Source organism: Hyaena hyaena, unplaced genomic scaffold, assembly GCF_003009895.1.
Source record: "Hyaena hyaena isolate Hyena2069 unplaced genomic scaffold, ASM300989v1 scaffold_287, whole genome shotgun sequence".
In the NCBI taxonomy this organism is placed as follows: domain Eukaryota; kingdom Metazoa; phylum Chordata; class Mammalia; order Carnivora; family Hyaenidae; genus Hyaena; species Hyaena hyaena.
In genome coordinates this window covers 2,070,812-2,086,333 of record NW_024080919.1, presented here as the reverse complement: position 1 = coordinate 2,086,333, position 15,522 = coordinate 2,070,812, and the positions used below count along the sequence as shown (strand labels likewise).

At 43.2% G+C, this 15,522-nt stretch overlaps 2 protein-coding genes across 2 annotated transcripts in view; one reads left to right on the top strand and one right to left on the bottom strand.

Annotated features, from left to right (window-relative positions):
* The window catches only part of ARMC1 (armadillo repeat containing 1), a 39,193-nt gene extending 26,209 nt beyond the window's left edge, over nucleotides 1–12,984 (bottom strand). The window contains exons 1-3 of the mRNA XM_039246996.1: nucleotides 12,794–12,984; nucleotides 7,183–7,403; nucleotides 1,170–1,261 (exon numbers count right to left, since the gene is read on the bottom strand). Coding sequence (XP_039102927.1) covers nucleotides 1,170–1,261; nucleotides 7,183–7,365 — 275 coding nt within the window. The 5' untranslated portion in view covers nucleotides 7,366–7,403; nucleotides 12,794–12,984. The remainder of the gene's footprint in view (nucleotides 1–1,169; nucleotides 1,262–7,182; nucleotides 7,404–12,793) is intronic.
* Nucleotides 12,985–13,222: 238 nt separating this feature from the next.
* The window catches only part of MTFR1 (mitochondrial fission regulator 1), a 74,494-nt gene continuing 72,194 nt past the window's right edge, over nucleotides 13,223–15,522 (top strand). Inside the window, exons 1-2 of the mRNA XM_039246955.1 lie at nucleotides 13,223–13,393; nucleotides 13,957–14,046. The gene's annotated coding sequence lies outside the window, so the exon portion shown is untranslated. The remainder of the gene's footprint in view (nucleotides 13,394–13,956; nucleotides 14,047–15,522) is intronic.

Genomic DNA, 15,522 nt, shown 5'->3' with positions numbered 1-15,522 from the left:
AACAAGACAATGAATGCGAAAAGCTTAGTAAGCTGAAAGGTACACTTAAAAACCACCCACCTGCTAATATTCAAATTAAATAGCTCCAAGTCTCTAAGAAATGTCTTAATAATGCTCCGGAAAATCTTATAAAAAGCACTTTTTTGCCATGATACTGATGAAGCTTTTTTTTTTTAATTTAAATTTGAGCTTACATACAGTGCGATATTGTTTTCAGGAGTAGGATTCAGTGATTCATCACTCACATGCGACAGCCAGTGCTCCTCAGCAGTTCCCCCTAATACCTGTCCCCTTCCAGCCCCCCCACCACCCCCATCACCCCTGCTTGCTCTCCACAGTTAAGTCTCTTACGGTTTGCTGCCCTCCCCTCTTTTCCCCACCTTCCCACGAGTGAAATCATATGGTTTTTGTCTTTCTGATGGACTTACTTCACTTAGCATAATATAGTTTAGCTCCATCCATACTGTTGCAAAATGGCAAGATTTCATTCTTTCTGATGGCTGAGTGATATTCCAGTGTGTGTGTGTGTGTGTGTGTGTGTGTGTGTACACCACATCTTCATTATCCATTCCTGACGGTCCTTTTGAGTAAGACAGGGATGAAGTAGCAAAAGAACTTCGTAAGGTACTGTGGTAACTGCTTACTTTCAAATGTGATTAGTAACCTGCGTTGCTCTGTTTATGTATGTCTCACAAAACTTCAAGGTAAAATTTTCTCTTTATAAAAATATGATTCATAAGAACCATGTTTATCAACATTTTAAATAAAAATTTGAACATTTTGATAAATACTATTAATATCAATGTTTAAGAATAATCAGAACACACAGGGCACCTGGGTGGCTCAGTCGGTTAAGCTCAGGTCATGACCCCACGGTTCGTGGGTTCGAGCCCCATGTCGGGCTCTGTGCTGACAGCTCAGAGCCTGGAGCTGCTTCAGATTCTGTGTCTTCCCCTCTCTCTGACCCTCCCCTGCTCACACTGTCTCTCTCTCAGAAATAAATAAAACATTAAAAATTAAAAAAAAAAAAGAATCAGACACTGACGATCTGAACATTTCTGGACATATAACCCACAAAATGTGCCTTCATATTAGAATGAAAACTTCAGCGAAGTGGTAACTAACAGCCAGCACTCGGGGAACAGGAAGATGCCGCCCACCGTACTTACTTCTGCACGACGCTCTGCAAGCTTAACATCATCCCCAGCTCCCCCTTCATCTTCTCTCTGTTGGCTCGGCATTCTGCCAAGTACCGAAGCGCCTGCGCGAAAGCAGTGGCAGGTTAATTTACAACTCCGGACTGTTCAAAACTAAAGTCATTACTAACTTACCACAAGAGGAAAGAAGATGAAAAATAGGTTTTTGTTTTTAGAATCAATGGTTTTGAAGTATTTAGAAACTCTTCTTTAAACGCAATAATCCCAGCAGTCCCCTAGGGAAGAAATGATCCTTCAAGCTAAAGTATCTGAATCTGCTCTTTGAAATAATGGTCCCTAACTTACCTGCAAGGTCAAAACTGGGTTGCTCCGCCTTTATTTTCACCACTTCATCTCGACAGAGAGAGAAGGAACCACATTCCATTTAATATTTTTAGGGAGTAGTCTCAATAGCCACCATTTCCTCCTAGATGCTTTTTACATATTAACTAAACTGCTGAGTGAGACAAAACATACAAACACCTTTACAGAATAAACTGTCTCTAGTTTTATAATTCACCTTTAACATATCCTTTTTTGGACATATTAAAACTGAGCCTGGGTAGCTCAGTAGGTTAAGCGTCTGACTTCGGCTCAGGTCATGATCTCACAGTTCATGGGTTCGAGCCCCGCATCGGGCTCTGTGCTGACAGCTCAGAGCCTGGAGCCTGTTTCGGATTCTGTATCTCCTTCTCTCTCTGACCCTCCCCTGTTCATGCTCTCTCTCTCTCCCAGCAATAAATAAAACATAAAAATTTTAATGTCCTTTTTTATTGAAAAACAAAAGATGAACTCACACAAATTTCTACTTTGTGAGTTTAACTTTTCTAGGATGCTTTTCTCTTAAAACAAAGTATATTTTTGCAAGTATTTCCTCACGTGCTGATTCTCTAAGGATTTCATTTAGCTGTTCTACAGATCTCCTAATCTCAATCATTTACCAAATACTTTGGTACCAGATTCTCAGGAATACACCCACAACTCTGCCATTTCAGCCTGCTGACCTTCACATTTTCTACTGGTCGTCTGGACTACCTTTCCCAAGTGCCTGGTAATTACTGAAAATGGTACCATCTATGAAATCTATCCTTTCTGCATCTCCTCCCAACCTTGACGTTCATTCACTTCAGTCCATAAAAGATTAACTGCCATGGGGAACCGCACTCCACCCACAAAAAGCCAACAGGTCAACATCTGTTAAACACACTTAAGAAGAGGCAGCAAAGGACTGTAATTTCTGAGAGAAGAGAAATATGAGGGGGCCTTATAAGTGCCCCATCTTACTGCTCTGGAGGCGGTTTTCAGACTAGCACAGGGAGGGGGAACCCAAATGGAGCCCAGTGGTCTTGCTGAGTTAAGGATGCAGAGATCAGAGGTGGGAGGTTAGGGTGGTGCAGTAGAAATAAAAACCAATATTTGGTCTTTCTCCAGTCCCTGGTGCAAAGCAGCTAAAACCCCTGGAATTTTCTGAGTGACAGCAGTTTCTTTTGTTATTCGTAAGGCAGCCCTTTTGATGACACCTGGGTTTATGTAAAAGAACTGAGGTAGGCTGAGGCTCCAAGATAGCCTCAGAATAGGGCTGGTCACTAGTAAGACCAAGAGATTAGAGGGTGGGAACTTTCAACCCCACCCACTGACTGGGGTAGGGAGGTGCTGAAGATTAAGCTCTTTAAAAACTCTTGAACAGGGGCACCTGGCTCCATCGGTTTGACTCTTGGTTTTTCTGCTCAGGTCAGGATCTCAGTTCCGGGAGTTCCAGCCCTGCACAAGGTCTGTGCGGACTGCACAGTGCCTGCGTGAGATTCTCCCCTTCTCCACCTCCCCCTGCTCACATACTCTCTCTCTCAAAATAAGTAAGTAAACTTTAAAAAAATTTTTTTTGTTAACTCTTGACCAAGGAGGTCCAGAGTTTCTGAACCGGCGACGACATCCACCCGCCAGGCACACCCCAACCCCACAGGGACAAGCACTACTGTCCTCAGGGCACTTCCAGACCTGCCCTGTGTACCTACTCATTTGTGCTCTTTACAATAACTGGTAAATGTTAAGTCAAGTGGCTTCCTGAGCTCTGGAGACATTCTATAAATTATCAAACTTGAGGAGGTAGAGCCTGGAACACCCAATTTATAGCTGCTCAGTCAGAAATACAGGGGACCTGATACCGGCGACTGGCCTTTGAAGTGAACACTCCCATGGGAATGAGCCTTAAATTGGGGGAGTCTGACACTTAACTCCAGCTGGGTAGTTTCAGAATCGAATTGAATTGCTGGACACCGAGCTGGTGTCCACACAGAAAGTGAGAACTGGCTGGTGTAAGGACATACCCCCGGCGGCTAGAATGTGCAGAACAGAGTAGGGGAGAGGAAGGACCTGACCAGGAGGGAAGAAAAAGCAGTAGAAACAGACCAAGATGTGACAGAGATAAAATTAGAAAATAAGGGCATTAAAACAGCTATTAGAAATATGCTCCATATGCTCAAGGATGAGTAGGAAAACATGAGCATGGTGAGGAAAGAAATGGAAGATGTTAAAAATCCCCAAATGTAACTTCTAGAGGATGAAAACATAATACCTGAAATGAAAACAACCTTTAATGGGTTAAGAGATTAGACACTAAAGAAAATAAGATCAGTGAACTTAAAGCGTATCAATAGAGAGGCACACGCATGGCTCAGTTGGTTAAGTGTCTGACTTTGGTTAAGCATCTGACTTTGGTCAAGTCATGATCTCGTGGTTCGTGAGTTCAAGCCCCGTGTGGGGCTCTGTGCCGACAGCTCAGAGCCTGGAGCTGCTTCAGATTCTGTGTCTCCCTCTCTCTCTGACCCTCCCCCGCTCACATTCTGTCTGTCTCTCTCTCTCAAAAACCGAACATTAAAAAAAATGCCCTGCTCCTATATAAAAAATATTTTTAAATAAAATAAATACAATGTAGCAATAGAAACCATCCAAAATGAAGCACAGAGAGGGAAAAGACTTAAAAGGAAAAAACAAAAAAAGCAGCACAACAATGTCCCTTCGGACGACATGAAATGCCTAGCATGCATGTAGTTGGAGTCCCAGGAGGGGAGTGAGGAGGCATTAAAAAGAACCTGAAATGATAACGGATGACAGTCTCCCCAAATTAATAAAAACTATAAAACCACAGACCCAACCAAGCAACTCAACATATCCCAGACTGAGAACAAAACCAACGCACAAAGGAAACCATCCATACCAAGCACATGATGATAATTTGCTGAAAAGCTGTGATAAAGTCACAAAAGCAGTCAGAAAAAGGAATTATGTAGAGAGGAACAAAGAAGCACAGCAGTCTTATTAGAAATCATACGAAACATAAGAGTATTGGGGGGCGCCTGGGTGACTCCGTCGGTTAAGCGTCCGACTTTGGCTCAGGTCATGGTCTCACAGTTCGGTCTGTGGGTTCGAGCCCCACGTCGGGCTCTGTGCTGACAGCTCAGAGGCTGGAGCTGCTTCAGATTCTGTGTCTCCCTCTCTCTCTGCCCCTCCCTGCACACACTCTTTCTCTCAGAAATTAAAAAAAAAAAAAAAAGAAAAAAGAAAGAGTATAGCTAATAAGCCAATCGTGAAGACAAACTTTAAAAACAGCCCTGCTGCTCTTCCACCCCAGTGGGAACCTGCACCTGCGCACCCCCCACTTTGTCTCTCGCTGTCCCTCCATGACTTGACTTCCCTTCCTGGTCAGCCTGGCATCTACAGTCTGTCATTTTCACCACTCTCTTACCAAAATCCTAAATGCCCCTTCCTAGCCTTCTGTGTAACTTACCTGGCCAAGGATCCATCCTGAACAAATCCAACTATCTGCCTCCCAGGGCCTACAGCGGCCTGAAGGAGGTGAAAAAAGGGTTTTGTGAGCTGTAGGCACCCTGTGAATCCAGTGTTACCCAGCTAGTCAGGCCCTCAAACCTGCTGAACAATCTCCCCTTTCTCTCTTCAGTTCGCAACCTGTCCCATTTTCCGTAGCAATTGTAAGCGCCTCCTCTTCAAACTGCCTCCACTCTGGCAGCCCCTAGCCTTCTGAATTTAAATAGGGCCAAGTCCAGTCCACCAAAAAACAAAACAAAACAAACCCCACACCTTCTTCCTTCTACCCCAATACCTATGAGACCAACTCTCTCTCTCTTATCCTCACTGTGATTCACACCGAAAGAAAACCAAACCAGGGGCCATGGAAAGTTTCCCGTTTGTTCTATTCACTTGTCTCTGTTAAACTTCACTCTATGAAGGTAAAATAGAAAATCTGTATTATGAAGTTTGATTTTTGAAAGGGAAAATGCATTTATTATTGCTCTGTACAAACTTGTAAAATTATACCAAATGGGGATTCTTCATGAGTCTCTAGGTAAAGGGCAAGGAGTTTGTGGGGCACCTGGGTGGCTCAATTGGTTAAGCGTATGACTCTTGGTTTCGGCTCAGGTCATGATCTCACAGTTCGTGAGTTTGAGCCCCATGTCCAGCTCTGCACTGACAATGTGGGCCTACTTGGGATTCTGTCTCTCTCTCTCTCTGCCCCTCCCCTGCTCTCTCTCAAAAAATAAATAAACAGAAAAAGGCCAAGGAGTTTAAGATTTATTTTAAAATAATTTTTTTAAACATTTTTATTATGATTTTATTTAAAAAAAATTTTTAAGTTTATTTTAATTTATTTTGAGAAAGAAAGAGAGCAAGCAGGGGAGGGACAGAGGGAGACAGAATCCCAAGCAGGCTCCATGCCATCATATGTTTATCGCTGATTTGTTCAAATCAGTATCCAAAAGTCAGGTCCACATATCCTTGGCTGCTGCTATGTCTCTTAAGTCACTTAAAAAATGTGTATTAATTAATTAATTAATTAATTTAAAGCGAGAAAGCCAGAGAGCGAGGGAGGGACAGAGAGGAGAGAAAGGATCCTAAAGGGGGCTCTATCCAACAGTGAGATCATGACCTGAGCCGAAACCAAGAGTCAGACATTTAACCGACTAAGTCACCCAGGCGCCTCTCTTAAATCACCTTTAATCTTTGACAGTTACTATTCCTCTCTTCCACCCAGCTGCCTTTCTTTTTACTGCCATTTACTGTTCACACAACCTGATTATCTGTCCTCGAGAAATGATCACTTTCTAGATTGGCCTGATTGCAGTGTTCTTTCATATTTCTCTAGTTCCTGCATTTCTCATAACACGGTAGTTCCTTCTACACTATTAGCTATGATCCTGTATGTTTTTCTCCGTTCTTCTCCTTTCCTTATCCTTCCCTCCCATCTTACACTAAAATAAGTGCTATGTCCATCTGCTGAAAAGCAGAGGAGAATGCGGCATTTCCCTACAATGGAGTCTTACTTGGCCATAAAAAGGAACACAGTACTGATATATGCTACAAAGTAGATGAACCCTGGAAACATTATGCTCAAAGAAACCAGTCACAAAAACCACATATTCTATGATTCTATTTACGTAAAAAATATATAGGCATTTTTCCCCAAACAGGCAAACACACAGAAAGAAAGTGGCTACTTAGGGAAGGGGCCGGGGGGCCGGGGGGCAACAGGAAGGGGACTTCCTTCCTGAGGTGATGAAGATGTTCCAACGCGGGGCTGTAGTGACGGCTGTGCAACGCTGTGCGTACACCAACAACCAATGAGCGGTACACTCTACAGAAGTGACTTGTATGGCATGTGATTCAGACCTTAATGAAGGTATTACAAAATAAAAACAAAACAATAAATCTCTTTTTAATGTGTCTATCCATACAAATATAACCCTAAATATTTCTTGTTAAGTGAAAGAAGGAAGCTGCAGAACATTCCACGCATATAATATGCTACCATTTGTGTCAAAGGTACGTATGTGTTTGCACATATAGAAATACAGACTCACTGCTATTTGCTCTATAGTCAACTTTAATTTTTCACCAGGTCATCTAACATTTTCAAATTCTCCCGAAATGCAAAACCATAACACCGAGACTGAAATTACTAAAGGCAACTTACGAGCAAAGCCGAGTGGACGACAGGGGGGTTGGGATGGTCCATAAATAAAATAAGGCCCGGCAGGCATCCCTGATCCTGAACAATGGCTCTTCTATTTAATGGATCTGCTGCTAGATCGCGTAGCTGGTTAACCACCGAGAGAGCATCAGGTTCTTCATTCATGGTGGAGGAGGAAGAGTTCATCTTCTATGCCATACACATGAACAAAATCTTCTTAAATTCTGTAGAAATGGTTTGCAAAATTAGCTCTAGGCTGCTGAGGTATATTATGGCATTTGTTAAATATTCAGGATTACAACACCCTTAGAAAGAAACAGATGAATCTAAATCACACAAAAACTTGAGAATTGGCAATTCCACAGTTTAAGTAAAATGAACATAAGAGTACTGACTAAAAAAAAAAAATGAAGTTATTTGTGTGTGCACAATGTTTAAAGAACATATGTCATCTTCAATATTCCAATAAATTCAGGTTTAGCAATACATATTTTAACACTAAAGTCACAATAAACAAGATCTTTACAGTTCAAGCTCATGACCTTCACTGTACTTCTCAAATCACACCACTGCCAGAACTTTTTTCCTCTAGAACATTTCTGGAGCCTAAAACAAGTGCCTCAGGGAAAGGTGGCTAGCTGAAAGCCTTTCTCTTATTCATCTATGAACAAACCCAGCATACTGGATTTACAAAAGATAAACTCCCCTAGAATAAAGGAGGGAGTCAAAGAAGGCTGTGAACAAAACAGCCTCACCCCGTGTCTGAGGCCCAGGGAGTTGGGGAGATCATGGTGAATCTGAACCGAAGCTAAGTACACCTGCCCCATATTCGGAAGAATGAAACAGAACTTGAGGTAATTTATTTGACAGATAAGGAAACAGTCAGAAGTTAAATAACTTGCCCCAGGTGACAAAAGCTTGTTTGTATAGAAGTGGGCTAAAATCTTATTCCTAAAGTATTTCCACTTTTCCATACAGTCCTTTTAAATTCAAATATCTTTTTCCCACAAAAGTAAACAGGGTATTTTAGAAAATATAACATGCTAGACATACAAAAGCCAAAGGAAAAAATATCAAGGAATAATCATCATATATGTAGAAAGTTAAAAATAACTTCCATTAACCAAGTGACACAGCCTATTCCTTATCAGTAAGAATATTAAGGTGTAAATACTTTTCACAAATCAATCAGTATGTTTATTTATTTTTTTAGTATTTATTTTTGAGAGAAAGAGAGAGCTAGAGCCAGGGAGACACAGCGAGAGAGGTGGACAGACTACCCAAAGTGGGCTCTGTGCTGACAGCAGAGAGCCCAATGGGGGCTTGAATCCATGAATCACAAGATCATGACCTAAGCGAAGTCAGATGCTTAAACAACTGAGCCATCCATGCATCCCAATCAGATGTTTGATTCCAATTTCATAAACAACAACAAGTAGGGAAGGAGAGGAGGGACAAAATGTTTCTCTAACTCAGAAAGGCTATTATTAAAGACTATTTGGGAGCGGGGGCTGGGGGGGTGGGATAATAAAGCAGAACTGGCCTTACCAGGTATTGAAACATACAAAGCTATAAACAGTAAAGCGGGGGGGGGGGGGGGGGGGGGAGCACAGGACAGTAGAGAAATACTTCTCCCTGGAAAGCTATTCCTATACATTCAACATAAGAAAGCAGTGAGTCAGGGGCACTTGGGTGGCTCAGCTGGTTAAGTGTCCAACTTGGGCTCAGGTCATGATCTCCTGGTTCCTGGGTTCGAGCCCTGTGTCGGGCTCTGTGCTGACTACCAGCTCGGAGCCTGGAACCTATTTCGGATTCTGTGTCTCCCTCTCTCTCTGACCCTCCCCTGCTCACACTGTCTCTCTCTCTCTCTCTCTCAGAAATAAATTAAACATTTTAAAAAAATTTTTTAAAAAAAGAAAGCAGTGAGTCAGACTAAGGCTACACTACTTGTTAAATGTGATTTCTGGCAAATCCCTTACTCTGTCTCAGTTTCTTCATCTGTAAAATAGGGCTAATTACAGCAGCTACCAAATGGTATACTAAGTAAAATGAGAATACCTGTAAAAAAGGGTTTAGACTGGTGCCTGACACATTGTAAATGCTCAATAAGTAACAGTTTTAAGTTGCATGGAGCCAAAAATCAATAAAAAAAAATTGTAAGATTACTCAATAAATGGTATTGGAATGATTTGTAAGCAATTTAAAACCACGCTAAGCAAATTTAATTCATACCACATAGCAAAAAGAAATCATTAAATATACATTAAATTATCTAAGTATGGAAACAAATGCAAAACTGAAGGACTCAGAGAAAACAGGGCTTTAGCAAGATAGTATTTGGCAGGTTATTTTCAAAAGATGAAAATATTACTGTTACTAGAGCAATTTAAAAAAGGATTTAGAAGAAAGCAATAGACTGAACACGCAGCTAGCTAAGACTGACAGGTTGGGGGGCATGCTGCCTCTTAGGTGCCTACAGATCGGCATCCTGAACATCCCTGTTTACAAACTAGCTTACCAGGAGTTTACGTGCTGGCACCAGCAGGAATCTTATCCAAAACTGGAACCTGAAGAGCCAATTACTGGCTGAAAGGCAGAAGAGCCAATCCCATTTAAGAACCAAGTGCTCTGGATGATGTCCCTTTTGCAGGGCCTTACAACTGGAGCGCCCCATTCTTAACTTGTTAGAGGGGCGCCTGGTGGCTCAGTCGGTTAAGCGTCCGACTTTGGCTCAGGTCACGATCTCACGGTTTGTGGGTTCGAGCCCCGCGTCGGGCTCTGTGCTGACAGCTCAGAGCCTGGAGCTGCTTCAGATTCTGTGTCTCCCCCTCTCTCTCTGTTCTTTCCCTACTTGTGTTCCGTATACCTCTCAAAATTAAACATTTTTTAAAAAGGTGTTAGTAACTATTTAGTGGGAATGAAACTGAAAAGGTTATGGCCTTTCCTGTTCCTTTGAGATGAATATGAGTCAAAACATTTAAAACTTTCCATCTTCAAAGCCCGTAGACCAGGAGAGGGCTCAAATCCGGACCTGCCAAGGAAGGGGGCAGGAATACCACAAAGCACCCAAACCCTAACCCAACACAGGCAGACGCTGGAGCCAAGCGCTGCATTTCCTTCGGCACTTAACTGAAGGAAAGAAAGGTAGACAGAGCTATGATTTCTCCCCCAACTTAGATGGGTTTCTGTAAAACCTCCAAGAGAGAATTCCTCAGGGTTAGGTAGGGTTCATTCTTCTTTCCTTATCTAATATTCTTGCCAATATCAAGTTGCTCTGAGAATTGCCTGAATCCTGCTAAATGATCAATATTCCTGTACAACAATTCACAAGCAGCTTTTATAAGATAGCTATTAACAGTTGAGAAAATGGAAACAGATAAGTAAAAGTTAGATTCATGTATTAGATACAATTAGTCTTTCTGTATTAACTGTATCATTTTCACACACTCAGGTTGTTTGATAAAAATGTTAGCCTTCATAGGCCGGAAAAAATGTTGTTTAAATGACATTATTTCGGTATTTATTCTATCCTACCCTCTCTTATTCCTAAATTTGGCAGATCTCAAGATAATTTTTAAATAATCTTTTAAATATACTGATCTGGGGAGCCTGGGTGGCTCAGTTAAATGTCTGACTTCGGTTCAGGTCATGATCTCCCGCTTCATGGGTTCAAGACCTGCATTCAGCTCTGTGCTGACAGCTCAGAGCCTGGAGCTGCTTCGGATTCTGTGTCTCCCTCTCTCTCTACCCCTCCCAGCTTGCACTTTGTATCTCTCTCTCTCAAAAATAAACATTAAAATAAATAAGTATACTGATCTGAACAATTTTATAGCAACCTATGAACCATAATATAAGTTAAAAACTCTTCCTTTCTTCTACAAGGAGTACTACATTAGGTTCAAGAGAAAATAAGCTTGCTTTCTAATTGCATTTTTCATTTAAAATACTAATGCCAAGAAATGTGGATTTGGATAACCTACATCAGACTAAACTGGGATTATTATTAAAATGCAGATTCTAAGGCCCATACCTAGCCCTCACTAGGAATTCTTGGAGGCAGGGCCCAAAGCATCATTTTCATAAGCACACCAGGTGATTCCTGGTGCAAATATGAGCAATTAAAACTTCACAGTGGTTGATAAGTACATTTCTTTTTAATATGGTTAGAGACACATGAATGAAACCTTGAACGTTAAAATTCTACAAGATACTTTAATTTCTTGGCAACATCCCTGTGATTTGGGCACTATGTTTTAGTTTTACTGCCATATAAGCAAATGAATACACTCAAAAAACCACTAACAACAGCAAACCTACTGGCTCCTTCCAAAGAAAATGACTGGAAGCCCCTGATCAAAGGAACAAAACTGTGGGGGGAAATTATGGTGGGGAATTTGTGAACTGACGGTATGTGAGTAAACAAAAGGTTCTTGAAACTTTGTTAGCAGTAGTATTTAACATCTTTCTTGTCTCAATCATTTTATTTTTTTTTGGCCAGTCCCTGCTACAAGTTAGTCTTTAATTGCTTTTTAAACACTCTTTTCTAAGTAAGCCAAGCTTGACGATACAGACATACGTAAAGAAAATCAGTCTCACTAGCAAATGAGAAAACTGTGAAAATATTTCCTAGTCTATTGGAACAAATAGATACAATGCACTTTTTTTTCATTTGTTTTGTTCAATTTGGACTGATCATTCTAAGACAATACTGTATCCTCCCCAAACTTTACTGAGCTCCGATTATCTAAGGGATCTTGTTAACAAGCAGACCCGATTCAGCAGATGGAGTGAGGCCTGAGATTCGACATTTCCAACGCGCTCCCAGGTGAGGCCTATCCTGCTGGAAGTCGGAACGTAGGTGACCGAGGTGAGACTGTCATTAAGCAGATGCTTGAAAGGTTTTCTTTTCTTTCAGCCAAAACTTACCATTTAACTCAAAGAACAGGTGAGGTCTCTGACAACTAAGAGCTGCAGAGGGTACACACCCACAACCTAAAACCATATTCAGTTAAGCAAGTTTTCAAAAAATATCATAAGCATGGAGTTCATATCTGGCTCTCCCTTAATTAGCAACTAAATGTTCGAGAAGTTGGGGGTTACCCCGTTAGAATCCCCTAATAATCTTGAGTGATGGTCAGGATCCAAAAAAAAAGACTTGAAACCACAGAGCGCAGCACCAGCAATTGCCAAACACAAACACTACTTAATCTCGTGGGTACCTCCACTCGGCCAGTACCTGCCCTAACACATCAGTACACTCTCACCAAAGGGCTGCACACCGCACGAAGGCCTCCAAGACCTTAGGACATACAGAGATGTGAACGCCGGTTTCCCCTGAATGGGGACAGACACGACGCCCTTCCATTCTCAGCAGTAGGTGCAGGGGCACAAAACACCAAGTTTCCAGAGAACAACTGGAGAGACGAAGACGACGCCCGTTAACAGTAGGAGGGTTTGTGAGCCTCGGGCGTGTGGGGACGGCGAGGAACGGGACGCAGCTAACGTTCGCCCCGGGCTGGCGGGCACGCGCCGCGGGGCCGCGCCGGGAGAGGCCGGCCGAGCGCCTCGGGGCCTTCCGGGCGCCCCGCTCCGCCCGCCGCCCCTGGACACTTACGCGCCGCGCCGGAGCTTCAGGAGTCCAGGGCCGGCCGCACCATCGGGGCCGCAGCACGAACGGAGGAGACGGGCCCGGGAGGCGCGGAGCGGGCCCCTCCGTTCGCAGCCCGGCCTCGCCGACGGCAAACGAGCAGGGAAGCCTGGGGGCCGGAGAGCGAGACGCTGGCGGGGACTCCGCGGCCTCCCCCGTGACCCCGCCACGTCCGCTAGTCCCGCCCTCTCATTGGCGGAGGCCGCGCCAACGTGAGGGTGAGACGCCCAGTACGCGAAGGCCTTCTTAGGCGAACGCGCTCATTGGCGACTTGGGGAGGTGCCCCCGGTGTTAAACGGAAGAGTGCAATGAAAGGCCAAGAACGCTGGAATTGGACCAAACGACGCTCCGTCCACGAAGCACTGGGCCGGGCAGCGCGCTTCCGGGTGCGGCGGCCGCGGCCTCCCAGCCACAGCGGCCGGCGGTGCGGCGCCGGGGGCGGCCCTGTGCGCTGCGTCCGGAGCTCGGGCGCGCCTGCTGTTCGGACCGCCGCTCAGTTCGAATACAGGATTTTCGTGCGCTTCTGTGGCTCTTCATTCACAGTCTTTGACGTTTCTTCCGTTTTTGGTAAGAACATTAGCAGTAAACTAGGCGTTCCGTTCGTCTGTTAGTGTCCACTGTCTTCCTAACCTCGGGAAAGCTGCCAAGTACAGTTTTTTGTTTTAAATAACAACGTCTTGGGGCGCCCGGGTGGCTTAGTCGGTTAAGCGTCCGACTTTCACTTAGGTCACGATCTCGCGGTTCGTGGGTTCGAGCCCCGCGTCGGGCTCTGTGCTGACTGCCAGCTCGGAGCCTGGAGCCTGTTTCAGTCTGTGACTCCCTCTCTCTCTGACTCTCCTCTGCTCACGCTGTCTCTCTCTCTCTCTCTCTCTCCTAGAAATAAATAAAAAACATTTTCAAAGATTTTTAAAAAAATAACGTCTTTTTTGAAGGATTTTTTTTTTAAGGGAAAAGGACTTCTAATCAATACTTGCTCAAATTTCTCATGACGTACTTTTAAAATCCTGTCTTCTATTTTGTTTATCATTGTAAAGATTTACAGACTTTTATCGGCGAGAGTCACGGGTTTTGTGCCCGTGTAGATGCTGCTTGCGAAGCTTTCTGAGTTTACGTGCATCTACGTTCCACAGGCCGGTCCGGGAACGACGCATCCGCCGCGCGCAATACCTTCACCGAGAGGACTCCAGAGTCTTTCACGATTTGCTTCTGCCACATAGCTCGTGGGTTAAAGTCTCAGGGAATTCGAAAACCTTCTAACGGGGAAAGTGTGGTTCAGAATGATAGCTCCAGGGCGCGTGGCCGGCTCGATCCATGGAGCCTGCTGGTCTCGATCTCCGTGTCCCGGGTTCAAGCCCCAGGTTAAGTCAGCATAGAACTTAGTTTAAAAACAATTAAAAAAAAAAACAAAACAAAACCAAAAAACCTCTCGGGCTGTGTTCTACATAATTGTCTCCAATACTTCGATTTCTAAGCGAATTTAAAATCCAGTTACGTCTCAAACTACTTTGCCTTTCTTCTTAATTATTCTCTTTCTTCTAACAAGCTCAAGAACAGGAGCGAAGTAGAATAGAAAAATGTCCCTTTCCCACCATTTCACCTACAGCAAAAACGAGTGAGAAGTGATGCATAATTTCTAGTAGTAGAAGCACCAGCCTGATTTTTAGTAATCTGCCAGATCAACCAACTGCTGGAACTTAGGGGAAAAAAGGAAAAGTTAAAAAGGAGATTGTGGGGGCGCCTGGGGGGCTCAATTGGTCGGGCAGCCGACTTCGGCTCAGGTCATGATCTCAAGGTTCGTGGGTTCAAGCCCCGCGTCGGGCTCTGTGCTGACAGCTCAGAGCCTGGAGCCCGTTTCCGATTCTGTGTCTCCCTCTCTGACCCTCTGCTGCTCCCGCTGTCGCCCTCTCTCAGAAATAAAATGTTAAAAAAATTTTTTCAGGAGATTGTGATACATTTACAGTAAGAAAAAAGGCTGTAAAAAATATAGGAAATCCAAAGGTCATAGACAGGTTAAACATAATCCATTTGATTGAGTAAATGATATTTTGTTCAGTATTGTTATTAAAAACAATGCAATAGCCCAGGAAAGTAAACCTGCTATTTTTTCTAAAATCAATTTATCAAAAAGGGAGAAGACAATTGGGATTTTTCCCAACTAACAACTGATGACAGATTTTTGGCACTGTTCAGAATATATATTCCACAGAGTCCTTCTCTTTTAGAAGTTCAAAATCTAAAGTTAAATATAATCATGCCTCTGACATTAAAGTATTGAGAAGACTAATTCTTCGCAAACTGCTATTACAGAGAGTTAGATGACTGGCATTAAAAGACAGGGGATGTGGTCACAAAAATATAATTAACAATTTCATAATCACCAATGGACTACAAGCCTCGGGAAGTTTAAGATTTTAAGAATTTATATTCCTATATTAAAAATCTATGAACTTGACACCAGTAAAGTTATACGATCTGCCGTTATGAGTCATTGGTAGTTCTGAGCCTCAGAGAGCTTGCCACAGCACGCAGCTGGAATGTGGTTTCTCAATGACTGTGTTGCTTAAGACCAGGAATCAGGTAAAGGCAGTTTCATTTCTTCAGTTATTTATTTACTTATTTTAAAGTGTTTATTTATTTTGAGAGAGAGAGAGAGCATGTGCACGTGCACAAGCAGGGGAGCAGCAGGGAGCAAAGAC